The sequence below is a fragment of the Cinclus cinclus genome, chromosome Z (genome assembly GCF_963662255.1).
Source record: "Cinclus cinclus chromosome Z, bCinCin1.1, whole genome shotgun sequence".
Taxonomy (NCBI): Eukaryota; Metazoa; Chordata; class Aves; order Passeriformes; family Cinclidae; genus Cinclus; species Cinclus cinclus.
The window spans coordinates 61232525-61259241 of record NC_085084.1 but is presented as its reverse complement, the minus strand read 5'-3'; the positions used below and the strand labels follow the sequence as shown (position 1 = coordinate 61259241).

At 37.0% G+C, this 26717-nt stretch overlaps 1 protein-coding gene, 1 long non-coding RNA gene and 1 other non-coding gene across 3 annotated transcripts; 2 read left to right on the top strand and 1 right to left on the bottom strand.

Moving 5' to 3' along the window:
- Positions 1-381: 381 nt before the first annotated feature.
- On the top strand, positions 382-2623 carry LOC134056373 (uncharacterized). The gene is made up of 2 exons (XR_009934148.1): positions 382-787; positions 1601-2623. It is a non-coding gene; the product is annotated as an uncharacterized LOC134056373 (long non-coding RNA).
- Positions 1248-1376, top strand: LOC134057071 (small nucleolar RNA SNORA47). Its single transcript, XR_009934196.1, has one exon. It is a non-coding gene; the product is annotated as a small nucleolar RNA SNORA47 (small nucleolar RNA).
- AGGF1 (angiogenic factor with G-patch and FHA domains 1) lies at positions 2591-26717 on the bottom strand. The gene is made up of 14 exons (XM_062513135.1): positions 26532-26717; positions 25432-25528; positions 24767-24972; positions 23910-24056; positions 21490-21678; positions 12431-12782; positions 10804-10915; positions 9522-9573; positions 7465-7566; positions 6952-7117; positions 6632-6714; positions 5477-5604; positions 4489-4588; positions 2591-3648 (listed from the first exon to the last, which is right to left on the bottom strand). The coding sequence occupies exons 1-14, from the start codon at positions 26715-26717 to the stop codon at positions 3448-3450; spliced, it is 2121 nt and encodes a 706-aa protein (XP_062369119.1). The 3' UTR covers positions 2591-3447.

Sequence of the window (26717 nt, the reverse complement as noted above, 5' to 3'; positions counted from 1 at the left end):
GCATGTTTCTTAAGATCACTCCTGAGACGCCACTCATTCATTCTTAGGATCGTTTCTAAGTCTAAATGTTTAAAAAGCCATAGGCGTACTTTTAAACTGCTATCTATGACTGTCATTTTCATTTGGCTGCTTGTCCCCTGGTAATGTGTCGCAGCCCCTACTCCCCTCTCTCCTCCCGAGCTGCAGAGCAGCACACCACCTCCCAGCTCAGGAGCACAAACTGCCGCCGTGCCCAGCCCAGGCCAGGGGATGCCCGGGGCCGGGCGGTGCCGGCCGAGGCCGTGCCGAGCTGGGCGGGTCCCGCTCCGCTCTTCCCCCGCCCTGAGGCCGGACAAGATGGCGGCGGGGCGGAGGCTCCGGGCCGGAGCGGGGCCGGCCCTGCGGCCGGAGGTGGTGGCGGGCCGGGCTCGCTGCGCGGCCTCCTCGGCGCAGTGCAAGCAACCGGGCCGTGACCCCGCTTCTTCCCCTACCCTATTAAACAAGGAGCTGCAGGAGCGGCAGCATGTGTCCTATTTGCAGCGCTGAAATGGCACTGGGACATTTGGGCACGGACGGAGTAAAACGGGTGGTGCCCTGGTGTGCTGAAGGGCTGAAAAAGGATCACTGCTACCGTAAACCAGTACGGAGGTACGTTCATCAGCAGAGAGGCATTGCTGGATTAAAATAAGGTGCAGATGAAACAGAAACTCGCTGAGGAAAAATATCCCAGGTCAGAAGGTCACAGCACTTGGAAAATGATCACACAAGAAAAAATCCATTGGAATGTACCTTTCAGGAGGTCTTGTTGGTAAGCAATATGCTGGTTTTGACGTCTCTTCCTCCTGCAGTGGATTTGTTACCTGCTGGCAGCCTCAGTCTTTCACTTCACACAACCTCACACAACCAGCTGCAGCAGCTTTGCTCGAACAAACTCCAGTTTCATCCCGTGGTAGGTTTTGTAAAAGCAGTTCATATCAAGATAGTTTAGGGCCTTTTACACAACACTGATTGCACTCCCTGTTGTTATGTGCCAGCTGGATTGTTCAACTCTTAAAAGAATGTACCTACTACTCTTGAATTTAAATTTCAGAAGTATGTTTGCTAAGTTCACAAAATTCACTGTGAGTACTACAGGAAACTGTTTATATAAACTGATTAATTTTGTCTTTGAGAACTTTAGTATTATAAAGCAAACTGCTAAAACTTGACTTGGGCTCTATAAAAAAGCAACTCTAAGAATCATAAGCTGGGAAAAGCAACAGGATGGTTGGAGGTCTGAGAAGGTAAGACAGTTAAACTTCATGCTGTATCTTACTGGTTATGGCCTCCAAAATTATAAAAGTGCAATAGCAACTCATGTTCCCCTTCTGATATGAGGGAAAGCAGTACTGCATTTGCACATAAGGCTTGCACTCAATTGGTGGTTTTCACCTCACTCATCTGTACTTAAAACTTTTTAAGAAGTCACTAAGGTAAAAGATGAAAAGTCATGTTTAGCTCAATACAAGTCTTCCTACTCAATAAAGGCACACAGCTGCTTGATGAGGATTACTCAAACTTATGTCCAGTTGTTTTGTTAACAATCTTTGTATTAATGGTACTGCTTTTTCCACTTCCCTAGGCAGCATCAAGAGAGAATAGGATTTGTCGCACCAACACAGAACCAAGACTAAGCTGCAGCCCTGTATACGGAACTGCTGAAAGAGGAAGCTGCAATACTTGCAGAGAAAGCAGTCAGTCTTGACTGCACCAGACCATGCCTCTCACAGAAGTCAAATGATGTCTTACTTCAAAAACTTCATGAACTGCAAACTCAGTGATTCAGTGTTCTTAGAGCGGTTACACTTGAATAACTGGGGAGAGGGAAACTTACATCAAATTAAGATTTATAGTTTGATTTACTCTGAAGACTACAGAAGTAAAAAGAAAATAAAAGGGCATAAACATTCTTTTAGCATACAGGGCTTTTTCCTTCTACTAGCAGGACAAGCTTTTTACATAAATGGTGAACTAAAACTTAACAAGGACAGAACAGAACTTAGAGAATAACATTTTTTCACAGCTAGAAAAAGCCTCTGAAAATGTGAAGTTGCCAGTAGAAAGGAATGCAACAGCTAAGTACATAATACAGCAATACTTGTATATTATTGCAACAGCAATAATAGATTTCTATCACTAAATCAGTAGAACACAAAGTGCTTACAAAGGTGAGCTCTGATCTCATGTTAGTTATAGTGCTCCACACACTGAATGAGTATAACTCTATCTTCACCTCTGTCTGCAGAAGTAAGGTATGCTTCAGGTTGTAAACTTGGGTGCTTTTCATGATTGAAGTAATAGATTGGACCTTTTGCTTTATACTGTATGTGTTTAGATTAAGACAAATGTGTGGTAACGTGTTCTGGTTTTACTCCACAGTGCTTCACAGTTGCCTGCAAGATCTGGTAGGACGGTGACAGTACCACATTTCCTTGGACAAGTATCAGAAATTCAACTTGAACAAAGCGGGATTAAGTTGTACTCATTTTAGAAGAGCATTCCTATCCAGCATATGGACAAGACAGTATGAAGAAGCACACTGTTTAAATTGACAATGATTTATTGTGTTTAGGAACATTCAATAAATATCAGTCTTTTAGCTTCAGTTTGGAAATCCTTTCCCATCAAAAATCAGTTGTTTTTCTTTCTGGCATAAATTCCATTGCCAGCAATGGATGTATCAAAAAAGAAGTTAATAAATACAAACAGACAGCAGTTTTCTAAACATACCTCCTCTTTTAAAGGCATAATACAGATTTACTAAACAAATCTCAAAACAAGTTCTTCACAGAAGAAAATTTTGCTACAAGCTGTCTCTGAACATTGCCTTCTTCACTAATGCTGGTATTTTATTTAATGGAGTATGGTACTTTTGAACAGTAATGATGAATCATTTAAAAACAAGCCTTTCCCCTCTTTTCCTTTGCCAAATGTATGCTGAGACATGTAGCTAGTATGGAACTGTATGAATTTAAGGGTGATGTGCCTCTTGTCGAGCACTTCATGGCAAACACGAAGAAACAGCAATATGGTACTTTTTTACTAGGGATCTGGGGGATTTGTTTTTCATCTTGATTTTAAACCGCTATTCAAATGTTAAAGGTATCATATTTAAGTGTAACAGATGTTTTGTGTAATTTTCTGTGAAGTGTAAAATCTTCAGTGAAAGATTCCTGCTTGTGATGAAAATAATTTTCAAGTACTTAAATTTGAATATCCCTCTAAACTCCTTATCTTATTAAAAATGTATAAAAGCATGAAGATTACATAATACCAATTAACATAACAAAGTTAATCTTGAATAAGTTTTTCCACAACAGTATTTTACATACAACCAAACTCCTGCTTCAGCAAAAGCAAAAAGAATAAAAATAAATTCTCTCCCAATGATTTACACTCAGGAATTACCTTGCTGTGGGACTAGATACATCAGTCTACAGTCCCTCTAACCCAAGGTGTATTCCTAGGTATATCCCTTTGTGATTTAGGGTCTTGGAAGTTTTCAGCAAACCTCTCTCTTGCTTTATCCCAGTTCTTTTTATTCTTGCTCTGGACAAGCTGAACATCTTCAATTGAGGTTGGTCTCCTAATACCTAAACCTGCATGCTTCTGATGCAACTCCAGTTGAATCTGTCAAATACATGAAATACTGTTGTAATTGCAAGTTAGGTATTCTAAATACTATAAATTCTGTTTTTCTAATACACGTTCCGTCCCCTCTTCCCAAGCACTTTCATGTTCTAAAACACCTAGCTCATACACAAACAGCGCCATGAAAATAATGTGTCACATCACCACCTCTGGAACTATGAATAATGTCCCCTGCCACTAACATTACTGTGAAATACACCTCACTGAATGAGCAGCATATGATCCCTATGCTGGTTAGTTTGACAGCACAGGGCATGGTGTGGCTCTGTGCAGCACTACTGCCAAAAGACAGCACATCTCTGGTGACAAAAGTGGGGCTAACGTGGCTGCCACAGAGGCCCACAACTTGCTGTCTGCAATGACTTCTGATAGCTTTCCCTCTCTCAATGCTCATCATCTGGCTTGATGTTTGTGCTATGTCAGCCTCTGAGAAAGAATTCCACACTAAACCAATTTTCAATTCACATCACCTATATTATTTCAATTTTCCTCCAGACTTCATATATTCAAATGAGAGATTACTAATTCAATGGCTAGAAGCTGTCTGTCCTCCTTTGCTTAGTTTCCTAATGAACACAGTGTAGGGACAACACTACTACGAAAAATTTCAAAATACCTCCTTAGGAAAAAAAAACAAAAACCAACAAAACAAAACAAAAACCCCACAAACAAGCAAATTTGGATTAGTCCTCCTGAGATTATTCCTTCCTAACCAAGTTTCTGATAAATTTCAAGTGAATAGTGGCATACAGCTAGATATTTTTCACTACAAACACATTTCTATTATTTTTGTTTCAAGTGAAAACCAGAAAGACCTACCGGATCCTTCATGCCACCACCATCCTTTCCCAGACCTTCCCCCTTCTTCCATCCCATCTTCTCCAACATTTTATGTCCTTTGTTGCTGTTGCTGATTTCACTTTGAAGAAAGTTTAAGATAAGCAAGAATTAATATAAAGAGTATGCTTTCAAATACTGAACAACAAAAAAACATTCCTATGTATAGAAACCAGGGATCAGTCCATCACGAGCTATCCAGAAGATCCTTGCTAATTCTCAAGTTCCTTCAAGAATATCTTTGGTTAACAAGTCTCTAGTCAATATCAGCTTTTTGACTCCTGAACTTCTGAACTACTTGCTTCAGGAGTTAAAAGATACATCATGGTTAGGAGGGTATGGATTACACTACAGAAAAGGCAGTATCACTGCCAATTCATCCTACTGCACCTATTTCATCATCTCACACTTGGTTTTATTAATTTACAAGCACCTACAAGTTTATGCTTCTTAAAAAAATACCAACTACAGCTGCAGAGGTGAAGTAGCCACTTTGGAAGGAACATCAAGTGTCAGTTTAGAGGTATGTAAATACATGTTCTATGAGTGTCCTATAGTGACAGTGAGAGAAGCTGCAGGTGAAAAATCTACATGTGTACTATTACTGGGACTGAGTAGGAAAAATAAAAATAAAACAATTTGAAAAAACAGACACTATTGAAGATGTCAGTAGTGAAGCTGGTGAGTTCTTCACATTTTTGAGTTGGTAAGGAAGTGATGTAAGTGTCCTTACCACCATTCTTAACTCCATATCTTCCATATATTTTTATATGGAAGATGAGGAGTTAACAAATAAATGCATGTGAAATGCGAAATATGAAAAACTTAAAATTTTCTATCGCTCCTAACACAATATATACAGGTAATTTGTAATCTAACAAACTGCATACTAGTAACAAATTGATATTTATTTTATCATAATTTTTTTAATATTCACAAGAGAAGGACATGGGGGATACTTTCAACTTACATATGAATAGAAGCTGAACTATCATCTCTCTGGAAGGTTCCTTCACTTCCAACGGTCTCTCTGCGTTTTCCTGCTCTGTCTTTGTACTTTGGATTTTTCACTGCCTTGTTGTCTTCATATTCTGTGTTCTTTCCAAGCATACAAAATTGCATGAAGACAAAGAGAGTGGGGTTTAAATTCTTTATTTTTGTTAACTTCCCTTTTTCCCTCCAAAAGTATGGCAACTTCAGCCTTTATTAATTCTTAATCTTGTAACAAAACCTGCATTCCTTAGTATTTTCTCAGCTTACAGGCATACCTTTGTAAACCATATTATTGCCATCATCATATAACATTTCCAATTTCAGTAACTTCTCAGAAGCTGTAAATCAAATAACAGATTCTCTTGAATCTTCTCTTGGTATGAACAGTCAATCTCTCCATATTAAGCACAAAACCAAGTGGACATGCCACTGGCTTTTTATATAAATATTTAGCCTGTTCCTCAGCAGCTTTTTTTTTTCAGAAAAAATAACAGAATTATGTATTTTTACAGATTCTGTATCAGCATTACTTTGGAAGAATTTGATAGAAATGATGGCATTCTGTTTTCTACATGAATACTTAGTACAAATGCTGGAAGCAACTGCACAGTTAAAATTATCCCTACTACAAAAGTAATTTGAATACATACACATTATATTGCCTGTATGTTCATGTTGGTATTCTTCTATGGGCTTAAAAACTTGAAAAAATTCCCATTTACTTCCATATTTTTTTCAGTTGCTCATTATATTTTCTTTCCAAATGAAAGATAGAACTGCAATTCAGTGAAAACTTAATCTACAGAAATAAAAATAGAAGTGTCTTGCAAAATCTTAACTTCAAAAGAATTAGGAATTTTGTACACTTTGAAAGGATTTTCTTTCTAATAATTTTCAATGGAACTTTCCTTCCCTCTTACCATCATCTTTCTTTGTAGAGGTTTGTAAACAATAATAAAAAGACAAATAATACAATAAAAAAGACAAACCAGGCTAAGTTTAAGGGCATCTGAAAACCTCCCTTATTCAACTAAGTCTATGGCTTAAAACAGGAATCACATAGTACTAAGGAAAAAAAAAAGCAAGAACCGTAAGATTATAAAAACTTAATCAACTTCTGCAGTAAACTCACCTGTAAACCATATTTTATCCGTATTTGTTTTAATGCTTTTCTTCTGACTAACTCTCTCTCTTCTTTGCTAAGAGCTGGACAAACTGAAAGGAAGAATGCAGGACTGAATTTGTAATTGCTAATGTAACAATGTTTTGAATCATAAGACAAATGAGAGAATTTTTGTTCTGATATTATTATACATAGAAACATATACCAAGAAGAAAATACATCATTATGTACAGTCATTCCCAGCTAACAAGAAAATAGTATGAAAAATGAACTAATTATGTTTATAAAGTGAACAGCAATAATAAACAATAAATCCTGTGATGACTAACCAGAAGACTCTTTTTTCTTGTCCAGGCGAAGATGTGCTCTAACTTGCCCTGGTTCACATCCATCACAAGTATCACTGCCGGGGTGAATGTGAAAAGAAAGCACAGTTTCGCCAATCTTCACCTCATCTCCATGTTCCAGGATATAGGGATCACACTTTGTTTTAGGCTACCGCAAAAGAAAATTTTGGCAGCCAAGTTAACTACTCATGAAGGACATTATTTCATACACACTGCTCACAATTCAATAGTTCAATCGGGTCTCAGAAACATGGGCAACTGTTTAACTACACTGAGTATTTCACTCTAGCAACTGCAACCATAGTGGACTTCTCCTAGTGTAACCAAACATTAAGTACTCTGAGTGGCCTTAAAATCAGAAGGGAACCGAGGGAGGCATTAATGTATGAAAGAAGACATACAATGGCACTTCAAGTGATTTGCTGTAAAACATTTAGAATGACCACAAGATTAGTTTTCTGCAATATACAGAGCACTAAAACAACAGGTACTCACCTGGAGAATCTGATTTCCATTAACAACGGTTCCATTCTGACTGCCTTGATCCACAAGAACATAATTTTGCAAATCATGGTCAAAATATACTTCTGCGTGAAACTGACAAACAGAAGCCTAAGTTAAAAGTTCTTGTTAAGTGAACACTTCGCAATTTAAATGTTATTTTAAGGTAAGATTTCAAAATATATTTTGAGACCTTTAAAATGAGTGGATCTTCTACTCTTGAGTTAGTAAAGTTATCACATCTTATTTCATTCTTGTGAAATGTAAATGAATGGGCCACAACAGCATGAGCTAATGTATACAGTTAATAATGTAACTATTTTGATCATAAGTTGATTCAGTACAAGACAACTATATTCTATATTCTTTCAATGTGGAAAGTATGCTTTACTTAAAGAACTGCAAGACTCAGTAATACAGCCTTCTCAACTGCTCTTCTGAACAGTAGGCTTTTTGCTCTTAAGGTATTTTACAGCACTCACATCTAAAAAAAGATCTCATTCTGCTTCCATTTACTTGGTCTTCAGATCTGAATTAACTCCCTAAATGCCATGCTTTCATAACATTCACATAATTCACCTTCACCTGCACCTTAACATTTAGAACACAATCAGTACCAATCTTCGGCTGTTTCTTTTATCTCCTTTCTGATACTGAGACTAATAAGGTTTTTGGGTTTTTTTGTTGGTCTTGTTGCAGTTCTGTATAGGTATTGTTCCCAAGCCCACACAGACCAGAAAAAGCACAACTCCTGGCCAAATTCATCAAGATATTCACTCCTCCAAAAAAAGGTCACTGAACAAACCAAAGTACCAACTTCTCCAACCTACGAGAACTTCCAGTAGAAGCAGTAATTCTAGAGAAGTAACTGTTCAAAATTTGACAATTTAGAGCAATTCTAGTTGCTGCTTTGAGTTAAAAAAAATAAATTGAAGATAGGCTAGCATTCCTTACTACATGGAACACTCGCATAATGATGGAGACTGACTATTTTATTCAATAGATGCTTTATTTTCTACTTCTGCTTTACTGAACAGGACTACAACTTCTTCTGAAGAGGCTGAATTTACAGGGTGTAGCATTTTTTAAATCTCCCTTTGCACTCAAGAAAAGCGAACACCAAAGTTGATCACAGCTAGAAAGTTAAGAGTGGGGAAAACAAACTAGTACATAACTTTTTATTTCTGCAGATATGTAACTTATCTTTTTACCTTTGACTCCTTATCTGAAAAGTGAAGTAACTTCTTATCTAAAACTGTCAGCTCCTGTACAAATACTAAAATGGTAACATTACAGAAAAATAAAAGCCTTTTGGCTTCTTTATTTGCCCAGTTTCAAACACATGCCTGAAAAAGTTATTAATGGCAGGGAAATATTTACTCTGGAAATTATTCAGTATGAAATACAGCATCTAATTAATGAGAACTATCATTTAAAATAAACATAGTAAAGTGTGTTTCATGAGATACTTTCATTTACAGATTTTTTTAACCAACTTTTTGTTTGGATGACATAACTTGGTGAATCTGCAGTTTTCTTTTATTAGGAGTCTGTGTTGAAGTATTTAGCTAAACAGAGCACAGAATTAACAATAAAAATTTCCATTCTATCTACCATTGAAAGGAATTATGTTCATTTTTTCAAACTCCCTCTACATAATTTCTACAACTACTTGAAAAAAAAAAATAAAACCTCTTGCTCTGAGCATAACTGCAAGGATTGCATTACTTGGTAAAGAAATTATTACCTGATATCAAAATTTTATATACCATTAGTATTTAACAGGATTTTTCCTCAAGCTCAACAACCATGAAATTAAAGACTCAAAGACTCTGAAAACACACTGTTGTTTGTCTTAAAGTTCCCATTCAGTAAAAGAGTGTATGTTTTCCTTTTTTAAAATTCAAGTCTGGCTAAACCCATATATCTCATTCCAAAAAGTATTTCAAAAATTAATATGATGCTCCAAATTTAAAGCCATAAAATCTAAAGCTTCATTCATACATTTATGTCTTCTGATCTACCTTTCAGCAGATATGAACAAGAGATACCTTACTGACTCCAACTTCAGGAATCTGAAGCGTGTGTCCAGCATCTTTTTCTCTGGAAAGGCAAGTTGATACACAAATCACAACAAAGTAGAAATAAGTCTTATAATTGGCTTATGAAAGGTATATTTCAGATGAAGTGTAACATCATACTTCTCTTATAAGCTATTATGAATTTTTACAGATACAAAACATTGTGTTCCTGTATACACAATGTAAAGATGCTTCAGGTCTCCTCTGTCATTTGTATAAAATATACAAAGCAGACAATTAATAAATGATCAAATGGCACCAACTAAGTCTTATCTATAAACCTGGTATTTTTATCTGAACTGTCATGCAACACCTTTAAATAACAGTCTGAACTCTGCATCCTTCAGTGCATCTTGGCATCAGTCTTCAATGGCGAAGTTAAATTCTTGGTTGCATTAGGCAGTTAATATAAGTGAAGAAAGAGTAATCTGTACAGGGTGGGTTTTGGTTTGTTTGCATTTTTTGTTATCAAAACAGTGCAGTAGGAAGGAGGGATTTCTGTATTAGATTCTTATACTAAGGGATTAAGAAGCAATGCAGCTAGTGTAAGACCTACATGCAAATTCAAAGTACATTTGTCTGTCGATCTTCATATGCATGTAATCAACCTTTAAGAGCTAATCAAAACAGATCTATCAGTATTAGACAGAAACAGCTTTTTCAGGGTGATATTTTCAAAAACCATGGAAGAAAGCTTTATATCATCTATAAATTCATCATCCACAATGAACAAACCAGATTTAGAGCTGTAAGAATGCATATAGTCTAGCACAAACCAACTTATTGTCTAAAGCCAGTGAACAAACCATACTGAAATTTGAATGTATGAGTAAGTCTATGATATGATTCCTAGTGATCCTGAATTTCTGAAGCGTGTTCTTCCTCTTCTTAAAAAAAACGTACTTCGGTGGCCTGGGACAAAATTTACTTAACTTTCTAGGAAACAAGTTTTCAAAGAAGGGCTTGCAGCTATGCTGCCACTGGGGCTTAGTCACATCAAGTTTTCACTAACAAATTTTCAGGTCTGCTGAGCTGCATTAACTGTGTATGCTGCTACATTATCATGACAACATGCTATGTGAACTTGAATTGACTTGGATTTCTTACTGTAGACTAATCAGAGTAGCTCACAACTGCTGCAGGCTAGGAAGACAAGCGTGAGGAGTAGAGACAAGCAATCCCAAGTGCTTTCCACAGCTTTCAGAGAGACATAGTTTCAGAGGTATATATATAAAATTTTGTTCAGTTTTACCTTCCAATTGTAGCAGGCTTCACAGCAGTGATAATATAAAGTGACCCAGTCTGCAGAACTGGTGATCTTATTACAATTACTCTGATACAAGGAGGCCAGATCTTTTCTTCATCTATAATTATATAGAAAAGAAACCACCACCACCATTACTACCAACACATTACAGTTTTAACTTTAAAGTCCATACTTCTAAAAAAAACTGAAAAACATTCAGCCATTACCTGTCTGAATAATATGAAACTTTCATAAAAAAATGTGTAACAACATCTGAGAGAAAACTTTGATGAGATTATTGTTTCAAAGGCTTTCCAACTGCACACAAAGTATACAAATGTTTTCTAATTCTGGTTTACATGTTAACAACTCTTTAGTTAAACCAGTAAAATTTATATACATTCACAAATTTCACTAGTATATTATATATTTATGGATCATTAATTGTAACAGATTAGAGAACAATTTTACTTTGAGAAAGGCAGTACCTTTTTGTTCACCACATCACAGACCTACTGCATATCAAACTTTATATCTGACAATTTCTATGTAAAATGTATTTTTACTGTTTTTTTTCTCTTAGGAGCGCTATTCATCAACATGATAAGAAAAAACAAGAGAACCTACAGAAGCATATGCTTTTTTGCTTGGTTTTCTGTTAAGATACTACATTCTGACAGCTGTATGAATTCTATACTTGGATGTACATTTGTAGAAACAATCTCCAAAGACCTCAGCTAGGAGCAGACATAGATGAGAAGACACTACATTAAAAGGTATTAGGGGAGGAGAAATGGTCCCCAGCTTTTATTACTTCAGCATTACTACAAAATTGCATATTAAGAAAAGACAATTTAGTCTGAAAGCCTGATTGCAGCAAGCACATTTTGGTTAGCATTAATCACCTAGAATCTGAGTAGTTAACTAAAGTAATGCAAACCTAAGAAACAGACAACAAACTGTGAGCAGGGCACAGGCGACAGTACAGTTTTCTGTAGGTTGTATTTCATTCTGTGATTTAGAATATTGTTTGCACATACATAGTTCTGACTGCCTGCATCAAGTTTTTCACAGGTTACCTTCATTTTTTTTGTTTTTTAAGGATCTAGCAGAACACTGATATAAAACACTGATTTCTGTCTATTTCCATTTCTTACAAGTTGCCACTGGAATATACAAAAAATAGGTTTCAACTAGTAAACTATTTCATGTTGCTTTTCACCACTGTAGACCCTCCTTGCATTCAAGCGTACACGATGGTTTACAAAGAGTATCAAAAATACTGTATATTGATTTAAGGAAGTCAATACATAAAATTACTGTGAATTACTGGTCTAGAACCCCTACTTTAGCAGCAGCATTTCTTTTCTCCTTTCATTTTCCCAATCAAACCAAATTTTTGCAATCCCTGAGGTTTCTGCACAAGCACAGATGTTATACTCAGTAACAGCTTTTATAAAAACACTACTACTTACTTTTGTGCAAGTGAAAAGAGGGAAAGAAATGCTGGTAACATACAGCCCTTTTTCAAAGTATCTCAAGTCACATGTTTTTATATAAAATTATCTAAACTTTTTTTTAACAGGCTCCTGGAAAAATACAGTAATACCATATAAAATCCACAATAATTCACCTTCATTTTCTGAGTATTCTGAATCACCAGTTTCTTCACTTGTTAATTCCTCCTCACTGTAGGTTTCGCACTCAGAATCTGTAATTTCACCTTCTTCTGGTTCACTGTCTGTGTCTGCTGTTCTACTGTCATCTGTATATGCTGCAGTGTCTGGTGTACTTTTATGGGAATGTGCATTTATACCATCCGTAGAAACGGATTCTTTGGCCGTTAGGCTGTTCCATGGTTTTGTGTCCATTTTAGTCTTCTTTCTTACATTTGGAGACTCATCTTCTTCAGTAGAACTTACTTGCTCAGTGGTGGAAAAGCAGTTCAGACTGTTAGATGACTTCTGCTCTTCTGTGTCCAAGTCCTGGAGGGGAGTTACACAATGTTACAGACTTTACAGACTGAGTTTTTCTAAAGAATTCCCTGGAAGTAAATTCTTCACTTAGGAAGAATTATTTTTATAACTATGGAGAAATAGTTTAATTTCCAAAAAGTTTCACACATGCAATCAGCAGAACTTTTACATTTCAGTAAAAATATTTTCAAATCCCATTACATGTGACTGAGACCATTTTCTATTTGGGAAAGTGTGACTGCCCTCCTCTTCTAAATTCCATTTACTCCTCTTCTAACCATCACTCTTTTCTCACACTTCAGAATGTTTAGAAGCTTTAGAATCTTGTCCTCATTTTCAAAGCTGTACAGCATCACTTTGAATATTTTCCTATTTTGCTTTTATGGCACTCACTTCTGTCCCTCTCTTATTCAATTCTTGCAACTTGCTTAGAAGGTCGTTAATTTATCTTCATTGTATCTTCCTCCTGTTTTTGTCTTCTTTTTTATTACCGGAGTCCAAAATATCTGGAATGCCCACTCATGCTTTTAACTATAGACCTATTCTTTCTAAACCATATCTGTCACAGAGCCTTTAATCAAGATAGCAGATAAGAGTACAAACTTAACCTAGGCTATGTGAAATAGTTCTACTAAAATAGTTCTACAAAATGATAAAATATATAATAGTTCTACTAAAAATCCATTTTCTACTTCAAAAAATGTCTTAATTTCTCCACTGACTATCAGACAGATTGGATCATCAGACAGGTTCTTCCACTTATTTCATCATCAAAAATAAAAAAACCCCAACATTTTTAAACTGAGAAATCTAAAGTTTCATATTAATTTTGCCAGAGTACATTGAAAATATAATTCTCAATCTAGGAGCTTGACAACTTAAAAAAAAAAAAGGAAAAAAAAGAGCAAAGAGACAAAAAAGAAGTACCTTTAAAAAAGAAGTAAAATCTCAGATTAAATTACATGCCATTTGGAGTTCAGAGTAAATGCATTCAATTGCCTTGAATTGTATCAAATATTGCAACACCACAGGTAAAAAATACATCCTTGACTTTTTTCTTTGTATTAATGTGAAGGTTAACATAATGGAAATTCAAGCACTTTCAGAACTGTAAAAATACATCAGAGGCACAGACTATGACAAACACAAGAACTCCTCTCAGCTGTTAGACAGGACAGTGTACCTTTGAAATATCTTCAGTAAGACTGCAGGTTATCAGGTAAAACTAGTGCTGCTTTTCATGCTTTAACTGAAAGATTATCAGTTTGTTCAGGGTTTCTCTGTAAAACACTAGCTCTGCTCCCTGAATCCCCTGAGTCCTTGAACAGAAAGAACAGGACAGCAAGGTCACTGGGTAATGTTCATTTTAAATAAAAAATGTAGTAATCCTGCCACAGATAAGACAACACAGTTGAGACATGTCGAACACATTAATTCCAATAGAAATATTTTTGAAAAATCTCATTTTTCCCTTTGAGAGTTATATTTTTCAGTGTTTTTGTCTTTGTCTATATTTATGTTTGGTATGGGTATTAGACTGACACCAAACATACCAAAGTGTTCTGCTCTAAACTCTAAAATGTGTTACATCTATAATACGGTAAACTACCAGAGTAGCTCAGGGTATTCTATAATAATCTAATCCGAAAACAAAGAAACTTCACCATCTCCTCAAATCACAAGCAAGGCAAAACAAGACATGACTGTGATGCACTGATGCCCATGTACAAGCCTCCAACTAGTCAACTCCTTCTCCACGGTGAATCCCGTGATATTCCATTATTTTTGGCATAATTTCAGGTATTTTACACTAGAAAGTAAAAAGGTGGTATTTCTACTAAAGAGTAGACTCTTGGTCCTGTGTTGAAAACAGGAATTTTTAGAAACACTCTCATAAATAGACCAAGGATTCTACACATCCATTCTATGATTTTGGCAATATGACCATTAAGCTTCTTCTCAGCAGTTTCTATATTTTTTTCGAAACTGCAACATTCAATTGTTAAGAAAGCAGATAAACTAAATAGTTAAGTACTGATAAAAATGCAGTCTTCATGTTTAGGAAATCCCGTATGAAATAAAGGATTTTAAAAATGAAATGGATTTTGAGCACTTCATGATTTCCTGGATCTATACTAAAATGCACATCTGGACAAAGCGTATAAACAACAAGCATGTAGACACTGAATGAGCCCTAAAGCATTTGAAACAATTTCATGGTGCAGAAATCCTTTTCCATTATTTATGACTATGTACTGGTTTTGGCTGGGGGAAAGCTAATTTTATCCACAGTGCCTAGTGTAGGGCTTTGTGTTGAAGATGTGGCTGATAATACAGAGAATTTTTTTTACTTATTGCTGAGCAGTGCTTACACAAGGAAAGGCCTCTTCTGCTTCTTGCACCATTCCACCAGCAAGGACGTGGGGAATGCACACGGAGTTGGAAGCAAGACACAACCTGCATTGCTGATAGCTGCCCACAGGGTATCCCATACCATATGGGATCATGCTTACCAATAAATGCTGCAGGAGGGACAAAGAAGCAGGAGGGATATTGAGTTTGGACTTTGTCACCATTACCTGTGCTGAAGCCCTGCTTTCCTGGGGATGGCTGAACACCTGCCTGCCCAGGCAGGGAAGCAGTGAATTAATTTCTTGCTTTTTCTTTTGCTTGCACATGTGGCTGTATCTCAGCCAACAAGTTTTCTTCCTCCTTCCAATCCTCTGCCCAATTCTGCTGGTGATGGAGCGAGTGAGCAGCTGCCTGGGGCTCAGCTGCTGGCTGGGGTTAAACCATGGCTGACTACCAGTACGAACTCCGAACGTGTGCAGCATATATTAAAGCCCAGCTAGGGAAATAGTTGCCTCCATATAGTCATCACTTAAAAACCAGAGACTGGCAGTAAGCACATATGGTTAAGTACTACCCTGAACAATGCCATAAATTCTACCAATGCACTTAATTTCTCAATGACTAACTCTTCATCTCAAACTCATGCCACAAGACACAAAGTATGCAAGTAGATACTCATTATATAACAGTTTTTTACACCATGATATTAGGCACATACAATTTTTCATTGCTGCTTTACCCAATACATCTAGACTGACACCAACAGTCATGAGTTAGACATGGACTGATTCAATGTGATGCAGGTTTGAAAAACTTTCTATCTACTAGGTATTACCACATGATCTCTGGGTTTTTCTCACTAAGCTGAAGCTGAGAGGTGTGATCAATCTGATCGATTAACTTTTTTAACTACAGAGTTGAATTTCTGCATCCCTGACAAAATCAGCCAAAAGTACTTTGAAATCAGGATATTTATGTATCCTATGAGGACTGATCCTTCTAAGAATAACAAATCATACTTATGTGAGTGGAATTGATGATTTTACTTTATAAGGAATATGCCACAAACTACTGATTACAATGACCTTTTTGAAATGCAGAAATGAAATGCAGATTGTCCTACCTAGAAAACATATATTATCATTGTCATTGAACCGTTTTAATGAAAAAACTCCAAGTATTTTGAGCATTTAACTGTACTTTTTGCATTACTGTTACAGAGCAAGACATTTCATCTTCCTCAACTTCAAGTATTCTGTACTATGGCTAACCAACATCTATGTTCATGCAATTCTTCAGCATGCCCATAAGTGAGAATTTATTGTGAGCATAATTAGCCCAATTCAAAGAATTGCACTGTTTAAATTATATTTTTTCTAAATTTATTTTATACAAAGCATACAAATACAGACAAATACGACTTTTCTGAAATCTGTAGTCTGTTTTTTGATTTGCTAGAAGTTCAGTAGGTGATTTAACAGAATCATGGGTTCTCAGCATTCTTCTACATGACTGAATAGTACATCTTTAGCATTGACTCTTTCAATATGAAATATTAATCTGAAATTCAGTATTTTATTAAAGAAATATTTTCAAACACTTAAAAATAGCTCTTTCACTCAAATGACCAAGCTTTCATGTGCTAAAAGCATTCCACAAATACTTCAGTTATTCTCATCCACCCTACACAATACTCAATTTTCCAGTGCAAGAAATCTAATTAAATGCCAGAAAAAAAGAAGCTTTTCCTACAGCATATAGGAGCCATTTTGTACACTGGTGTACAGTTCTGAAATATATAACTTTACCTGAAGAATAAGCAGTTTCTTTAGTCCAGATGCTTTATGTTATACAGGAATGCTAAATACTTCTCTTGCCAAATATTCTAGAATGCCATCAAAGTTTTCTTCAGATGTTACTTACATGGTATTTAAGATCTACTTCAAAGCTACTTTGCACGTAAATGGATTTTGACTAAATAGCTTAAAAAATTTTATTAATTCCTTTAGGAAAAAATGTATCTACACATGAATTACTAGATTTTTTTTTTCCTTTAATAAAAATATCAAGGTTAAAGGCAAACATCCATGGACTAATGTGTGTTTGTTGTCTCAACTCTACCTTTACCAGAAGCTGCCAATCCAAAAGAAGAAATCTTCAGATTAGCCATGGTTTCTGTCAACTGACGTACCTAAAGATGGGACGAATATCAGCAAAAAGTAAACTAAATGTGATAAAAAGAGTAAAAATCACTGCTTCAAAAATTCTATGGGAAACACTACTAAAACCACCTTGTCTCTCCTACAGAAGCAGCTACGATGCATCTATAATGGAAAAGAATATGGTAGAAGTTAATTTTGAGTACCACACTGAAATAAAATTTACTAGGTGGTAGCTTGAAAATAAATAAAAACTTAAGAACAATTTATGGAAAAAACAGGCATGTGTCAGACCTTCCTTCTATATTTCTCTATATATTTCTAATGGCCTCAGCACAGCAAATAGTACTGCAGGATCACTACTACACAGTCTATCCTCCAAACTGTGTGGAAATCCTGGACCTTGATACTGGACCAGGAATTCTATCTGCACTTATGTCACCATTGCTTTTATATTTTTAAACTTTTCCAAATTTACTTATTTAAAGGTCTTTCTCATACAGAAGAAAATACCGTTTCTTGTCCCACCTTTTTTCTGACCTACCCCTACAAAAAGATACCAGAACTAAACTATGTCTGAAACTTCCAAGGTATTCTATCAATCTTTTTATATGCCCTGCACAGAGGCTAATACTTCATCCTACCAAAAATAAAATCCCAATTATCAACTAAAAGCAAGCAAGTAGAGACATCATACTTTGTTTCACAAGTCAGAAGAAAACTATTATTTGTAATATAGTTTGTTTGCAACTGAAAAGAAAGGATGTCTTAAAGGAAAGTTCTTGTATAAATTAGGAACATTCCCCAGGTGACAGTAAACACACTGTTTTCCCTCCACTGTTTTTTCACAATTAGAAGAAGTACATTCATTTCAGCCGACATTTATGAGTATTTTCTTGTTTGGCTATTCAGCTTGTAATGCAGTAACATTTTAATATATTATTTTTTTCCTTTTAATTCACAGAAATATATTGGGTTTTCTTTAAGCATACTACAGTATTTGTGGACAATTCATTTCCCATTTCTGTAGTGCTAAGTATCCTAATTTCCTACTTACAAATAAATACTATATGTAAGATAACTGAGTACATGAACTTCCTCACAACAGCTAGAAACTAAACTACCACAAAAAAACCTCCTGTGACCAGAAACAGAAAGTTAATGGATTGTTCCAGTTACAATAGTTTTTTAAATAAAAAAGGTATTCACTTTGGTTTAAGTTAAGTAATTAAAAAATCACATGCAATTTTGGTTAAATCATTGCTTACCAATACGGTCTACCTAGAAATATATGCTTGATAATCTACACACATAGCTGCTAAATTTCCTTATTTCTTGTATTTGACAATTTTTAAGTAATAATAAATATCTATAAATATTTGTTTACATTTATTCCCTTACTGAAAAGAGAGAAAAAAATGTTATGACTCTGTAAGTACTGCTGTCTTCCCCTGCTTTAAACGGATATTCTTATAAACCACCTCAGCTTCACCCAAGAATTATAAAGCTCAGGGGGTGAACAACATGTTCCAGGAAGACATCCTGCTTTCTTAACACTAGTGATCCACAGCCCAGGGATTAAAACAAACCCTTCTCCCATCTGTATCATCTGTGGAGTAAAAAAGACAAGTAAAACCTACTTTGGTCAATAAATAAGGCAACATTGCGACCATTTTTCAGGCTAGCAGTACAATTTAATAATCGATTGGGAAAAGTGGTAATGAGGTTCTAGTCTTCAAAAGCGTTATCATAGCTTTAACAGTTTCAACTGCATTCAGGGCAAGAAAAAGAAGGCTGGACAGTAAGTTTGGAGAAAAGCATTTCAATAGGCAATGCTTCAACAACAAAGTCCTATTTAAAACCAGATATTTTTAGTTTTATTCTATCATGAACTAATTAGTGCCTTTGCCAATACAAGACTAAACTGGACGATTACACTGCCAAAAAGTACCATGCATTTTTGCACTTGACTGTGCAGCTTATAAACTAATCTTCCAATTTTATAAGACAGATACTATATTTAATCTAGAAAATACTAACATTTTATATTAATGTAACATGGAATCTTTAAGTAATTAATAAGCACAGTACAAAAATAAAATGTTGTAACTCAGCTATGTAAATTATGTCAGTAAGGTACTTTTATCTTCTAAAGCCAGCAGTGCATTTACAAAAAAGTGCACTGACAAAAAGGCATTCTTTTATTTCTTGAAGTTTAAAATGGAGAGTGTTTTATGTTTCACTCTGTATTCTCCCTGTTTTTGTTTAAGAAAGTAAAAAAGACCATGATTACTTCTTTGACAAAGACCTTCACTCCCTGTTCACAGAAGAAAAAATCTGTGCACTACAGTATACCTTAAATGTTTCCCCTGTCACCTTGTTGGTCAAATAAATTAATTCATAAACAAAGCAAAGTACTCAGTTCACCATCAATAAAACACAGAAGAAAAAAAAACTGGATGTTTACCTTCTACCTTGTGACTGTGGAAGTCTCACAGAAAAAAATCTGCTAACAAGACTATTTAAATGCTAACAAGACATAAAAATGCTGGTATAAAGTAAGCTAAAGCCAAACCTCTATTTTGAGTACAATGAGATTACAGAAGCAGACTGCGATGGGATTCTAAAAAGTGTATTTTTTGATATGTCAGACCTACACGTGCCTTAGAAGTTTTATAAACTCTCTTCTTAGTTTAGATAATAGTTCATCACAGAATTAAATTTAAGAGACTTATTAATCGGTTTATGAAAAAGACCCATTCCTCCCAGTTTTTCATGCTGGGTAAAGTTCTGTATTGACCAATGCCTTTTGGGAGTGGCAGAATGCTAATTCAGCATTCACACAGAGCAGGCCCAGAACCCAGGTGCTGGTAAAACTGCACTTTGACTGCATTAGCTATCATAAATCTAAAGAACCACTTTGCTTAGTGCCGCTAAGTATCCAAACCAAGCTTTCTGAATGGAAGGGTTCATGTGATGTTTCCTTAAGGAGTAGAAATTCCACCGTTAGCCACAATTTGCTTATAAAATGTGTAATCAGTCAACAATCACTATCCATTTAACCTAATTACAGTTTTCCTTTATGCAAATAGTTTCCATTTTCAAGTTTTTCAGATGACCTCACTCCTGATTAATTTTTTTAACTCTGAACTGATGTTGTGTGACTATGATGTACAGGTACCTGGACAGTAAGGTAATGATTTCAGATTTTAACCAACCTGCATATCGGAGGCCTACATAATGAAACTATGTCATAGTTAAAGCAATAGCTTTGAAGAATGCACACCAAGGAGAACTCAAACTAGAGAAATCAATATATTCAATTTTATCTTTAAATTATAGAACAAATTGGCAGGACAGAACTCAACATCAGTAAGAGTGTTCATAATGGAAATGCTGCCTGAGGTTTAATAGCTGTGTTAGTACTTCTTGGCATTTAAGAGTTAGTGACGTTTTTCAAGACAGCACACCACATGGTATGCTTCCTTAGCACTCAGAAAATTAATTACAATAGGCATTTATTAAGATGTACCTCTTATCCACTAATAATCCACACTAATTACAATGAAAATACAGTGACCAAGTATCAACAGGAGACCATAATATGTGAAGAAATAGAACTTCAAAAACACCAACACCAAATACAGCAGAGATACAGTAAAATGCCAAGGACTAAGCTCTGGAATGCAGTCACACAGAAAAGACTGTGTATGAGTGTATTTTCAAGATTTTCATTTTTTTGATTCATAATGTGAATCTGAAAAACCCAACCAAAAAAAACCCAAACCAACACCAAATAAAACAACACCAAATCACAAGCCAAAATCCCAAGTCTAAGACACTGCCACTAACACTGAACTTCTGATGTAAATCCAGCCCACACGACACTGAATTCATTCTAGCATGCCCACTACTCAAAAAACTTCACTGACACTCAGTTTTGGACACCTTTACAGTTGGGTAGTAATAAAAAAATATTGAAAAAGTGAGGAGATCCAAGATAAAAATTTCATCCTTAATCACTAGTAGTTATTTGAACACTAACTACATGTTAACAACCTGCTGCGTACAGTTTAAGGATATTTAAATAGTTCAAAAATAAGCATACATTCTCTGCATAAAACCAAGTCCCACAGCCTATAAATTGCATCATGGACAAAAACCCAAGAGGTTTTGCATTTTCTCTCTGTCGTGTCTGAAGTTACCTTATACTCATCGGCAGCAATCCACTCTGGTTCTTTTCTCTTCTTTTTCCCCTTTTTATCCTTGGTGTGCTTACTACCAGAGGCATGGTAAGACTGCAGATCCACTCGTGAATGAAACTGGTATCGGCCACTTTCCACATCACAGTAGTAATAAATTCCAGTTGCTGGGTCGTAATACAGTTGGTTCTCCTTTACAGGAAATGAAGCACAACACTATCATCACCTCAAGAAGCATACTGTTCAAAGAAACATCTGATTAATAAAGAATCACATTTGAATTTTGACAAAATGAAAGAACTGTGGTGTCTTGATCCTGGATGGCTACCACATGCCCATCCAACCACTCTGTCAATTCTCTTCAACAAGACTGGGAAAAAACATAAGATGAAAAGCTCATGAGTCAAGACACGGAGGTCATTATCATGAGCAAGCCAGATTTAACTTGGAAATAGTTAAAATACAGATGGATGATAAGGATCAAATTAAAAACGTATCTCCCAGTCTGTTTTTTTTCACAAGCTCAACTGCATCACTTCATTCCCAGCTCCTCTCCCTGTCTTCTCCCATGCAAGTGGTACAGGGAAATGAGGAGTAGAGGGGCTGAGATCAGCTCATGGAAACTCCCTCTCTGCTGCTATTTCTACCCTGCCCACCATGGGACCTTCAGTAATTGCTTCAAGCATGGGTCCTCCACAGGGAGACATGGGAGCTCTGGGATGGGCTCTCCACAGGCCAGTCCCCTAAGTGATACCACAGGATTTTAGCTTTATATTTTTCATGTATTTGTAACCCTGCAATTCTTTAGTGTGTAACCCTAAACTCTATCATATAGTGTTAGCTACTGCTTTCCTATTTTGGTCAGACAAAACAATTCCTCTCTAGGCTTGGGAATCAAGAACACTTTACCAACTCAGGACCCAAGAAACCTACACAGAAGTGAGTTTGGGGGGAGAGTAAACTTGGGGTAAATTACTTCATTACCTGAAGCTGCAATTGGATGATTAACCCTCAAAATGCAAATGGACCAAACTTATAAAAACATGAAAACCTGTGACGCATCATCCATTTTGGGTGTAGCCCCTGGTGGGGGGGCTTTGTCTACCCTAAATGTACCTGAAGGCCCTTCAATAAATGTAACTGCTTTTTATTCCCTTAATTTTGTCTGGCCTCTGTTTTTATGTAGCCAAAAAAGGCATCCTAAGGAGCTGCTTCTGTGTGGGATCCTCCATGGACTGTAGTATCAGTAGCTTCAGAGTAGTCTGCTCTATGGATTGCAGGAAATTACCTGCTCTAGTGCTTGGAGAACCTCCTCCTGTTTCTTCCCCTTTGCCCCTGGTGTTCACAGGGTTATTTTTCACACTCACCCTCCCATACAGACTCCACTGTGCACTGGTTTCAGAGAGGCACCACCAGCTTCTCTAATGCCTGTGCAGTGCCCTGCAATGGAACCAGCCATGTCCAGGCAGCCCCTGGCCTTCTCTCAGAGAGACTACCACTGCAGCCCCCAGCCCCATCATCAGAACACTGCCAGTAAACATAATGCAAGAATATTTCCTGTAATTCAGAACATGTATGTACCAAGAAAATATATTATTTTGGATAATTCTACCATAAACTGTAACCTGTATCCCCAAACACTTACATATAACTAAATCCACAAACTACATCAAAAGCAATGGTATCCTTTAAAACCTTAAAAATTAAGTCTAGAAGCATTCTGAAAACAAACAGGTGTGTACCTCATGCATTATTTAGTTGAATTGAATATAACATTGCAAACAAACTCTGTTCTCAGTGCAGTACAGTGTATACATATCTTTCCACAGATCTGTATACATATTTGAACTTCTCATAGCACAAAAAAGAAAACTTTTGCAAAAGCTATATAAAAATGTAGAGCAAAAAGTAACCATTAAGAAATTCTGATCCATCATCTAATGATCTTCTAACACTTCTAAAAGTGGTATTTTCTTTCCTGTAGAATCGAACAGTACTCAAGTAAAAGCATAAACATTTTGTGTATTTTCTCCCAACATTCTTTTCACTGTGGCGAAGCAACTGACTTACTTCAAAAATGTCTTTTTTTACAAGACATCTTTAAGCTCAAGCTTTTATATTTGAAAGATTTACAGATCAGCTTTAAAGCATAAAATTTGTACAATCCCAAGTAACTTACAGATCTAGGAGATACCAAAAAGAGCTGAAATAAAATCTAAATTTGTATCTTAGGCTGCTATCTTTAATTCGACTAAAATAATTAATAAACTGATTAACAAATGTTTGGCACTATTCATCTCCAGCAACCTGTTTTTCAAAATATAAGATAAGTTTGGATCTTAGTTCTTTGCTCATATCAACTTTTACTAACAAAACTTTTGTGATACAAAAAAAATTCCAAGGATTTTGGAAATTATCCTTACTGAATTGTAGTAGAATCCAGTGCTATGGTCATAATACAATCCTGTATTTTCGTCATAAATAAATCCAGTTTGTGAAACAGCAGCCTCTGCAGCAGCTCTCAAGCTCTCTGCCAAAGAACCTTCTGGTAATGAAGTTTCTTCTGCCTCCTGGTAACAGAAAATAAGAAATGTAAGTGTTCTATGAACTTGGACTGTTTCAGAAGGCAAAAGTCTGACTGTAGTTTACTGGTAAACTACCGATTTCACAAGGACCAAGACTTCAGTCTGTGTCTTTCGTTTTTCCCCAGCTTTACTCAAAAGTGACTCACATCAAAAATGCACAGAGAAAACATCTTTCAGAGCATTCCTAAGACAGACTTCTGCCTTCTGTTCCATTTCAGTTGCTAGATGCCAAGGCACAAACTCAGTTAAGTGAGTGACCTAAGAGATGGCTGGAGAGCAGGGAAGAAAACCGAGCCACCACAAAATAAACAAATAACCCCGCCCCCCATCAATGCTCTTTTCCTTATATCATGCTTCATTATGTCAATGGAAGAAAAAATTAAAAGTACTATTTAAGAAAATCAGCATGGTCATGTTGGACATAGTGTGCTGATAAAAAAGATCGTACTTCCAGGCTATGCAGGATATATATGCCTTTTTACAAAAACTCTCAAACTCCAAGACACAAATCTAAGAGCATTCTCCACTTGGAACATACTTCAAAAATAACTAGTTTTGAAGTACAAAGATATTATCAACACTAGACCACCATCAAAAAGTCATTTGGTATAAAACCACCAGGAGCACATCTTTTAGATAGAATATTAACAGAGTACTGATTTCAAAACTGGTAAAACTCCAGACAGTCCAAAAACCTGTGAATTCTGGATGGAATTTTCCTCTTCTCCACCATCAATAGCTTTGGTGCTATCCTTCCTTAGCGGAATATTAAGACCTGTCTCCGACTCCTCTGTGGAATTATGCTCAGTGCCTTCAGTCCCGTGACTGTGCTGCACTGGTACTTCAGATGCACAATCTTGAGTATCAATGTGATTGTAATAATTTTCATAGTAGTAATAATCTGCAGGGGGAGAGGGGAAGAGAAAGTAAAGTTGAAGTTGCATAAATTAGCAAGGCAGTATTTTATTAATGCAGTTTGAGGATGCTAAATCATAAACTGGAAATTTATGCAAATATGTAGTCTAATGAAAATCAAATATTAGGGAGTGCCTCTACTTTGAATTTATTCTAATCCTATTGAACAAATTATGTCTTGTTTTAATATACTTCAAAAATTGGAAAAGGATGGATGTTTGCAACATGAGATTAATACCCAACAAATTACAATGGCATTAATTCTGCTAGTTCCATATTATCCTGAATTAATGCCTTGAATACATAGGAAACTGCCTGAAAGAAAGTCATGCCACTGAATTTAATTCAGCAAAGGATACAGACTTGAAATGTACTCTATATTACAACAGTTTCAAACTAAGGTACTGTTCTATATCCCCATTTAAACAGCCACCACTCTCTCTACCTGCTTGTGACCATGAAGCACAGTCCTCTGTCTGTACTTCTACACTGGATGTATCTTTCTCCTTTCTATTATGGATTTCTTTAGTGAGTTCTTCTACCTGAAAGAAAAATTGCACGTTAAAAACATAATACTGTATTTTAGTGGTCTGCCATCTCAGAGAAGAGTCAGCCTTTTTTGCATTCCATAATTCAGACAAACCATAATGGCATCACAGGTGTTTTAAGTGATTTTGTACTTGAATGGTTGGTATAAAGAAACATGTAATTTCTGCTCACAAAGGAGCAGAGAAACTTAAACAAGGTTATTCCTAAGTGTCCACCCTGTAAAGCTGGATTTAAAGCAATAATTACTGCTCAGTAGCGACAACTGTGGCACGTAGAAATCACAGAATGTTCTGAACTAGAAGGAACCCACCAGGATCATCGAGGCCAACTCTCAGCCCTGCAGGACATACCCAACAATCACATCATGCGCCTGAGAGCATTGTCCAAACACCCCTTGAACTCTGTCAGGCTTGCTGCCGTGACCATTTCTTTGCGGAACCTCTTCCATTGCCGAAGCATCCCCCGCGTGAAGAACCTTTTTCTAATATCCAATCTAAAACACCGCTGACACAACTTCAGGTCCTTCCATCGGGTTCTGCCAGCGAAACCAGTGCTGCTCGTCTGCCTCCCCTCACAAGAGAGCTGTACACCGCGAGAAGGGCTCCCCTAAACTTCCGTCTTTTGCCATAAGCATTCAGAGAAGTTCTACCACTCTACATCACGTTTCGTTTAATAAACTTCTTTCCCTCTGCCTATATGTAATTTTTCCCTCTTGACTGCACACCGAACCCTGCAGTACAGAAGGCGTTACTGTTCTCACCGCCAAGCTCTGACTCGAGACCTCAAACCGGCTCTGGCCGCCCGCAGGCCAGGGGAGCCCGGCGGGCTCGGCGAGCCGAGGGACCGCGTGGAACGGGCACGTCGGGTGGAGGGAACAAGCGGAGCGCGGGCCGAAGGGCACCCGGCCCGGGAGTGGCGGCCGCGAGGGTTCCGTGCGGCCCGCCCGGGGGGGGCGGAAGGGTCGCGGGCCGCGGTGTCCGGGGTGGGGGGCCCTACCTGCCTCCTGAGCGCCTCGCCGCCCTCCCGCTCCCGACGGTACAGGCGCTGGGTGCGCCGCAGCCGCCGCCGCGCCCGCTCCAGATGCGCGCGGCACGCACCCAGCTCCGCCCGCAACGCCGCCATCGCCGCCGCCTCCTGCTCGCCAGGGTCCGCCCGGCTCTCGGCGCCCGGCGAAGAGGCCAT

What these genes read in the sequence shown, in the direction of transcription:
- AGGF1 (XM_062513135.1), bottom strand. Translation starts at nt 26,717, where the DNA reads ATGGCCTCTTCGCCGGGCGCCGAGAGCCGGGCGGACCCTGGCGAGCAG. An exon ending in TGCTTCATGGTCACAAGCAG is followed by an intron (nt 24,973 to 25,431) that starts GTAGAGAGAGTG and finishes CTCCCCCTGCAG; the next exon opens with ATTATTACTACTATGAAAAT. An exon ending in AAGCCTGCTACAATTGGAAG is followed by an intron (nt 9,574 to 10,803) that starts GTAAAACTGAAC and finishes TTGCCTTTCCAG; the next exon opens with AGAAAAAGATGCTGGACACA.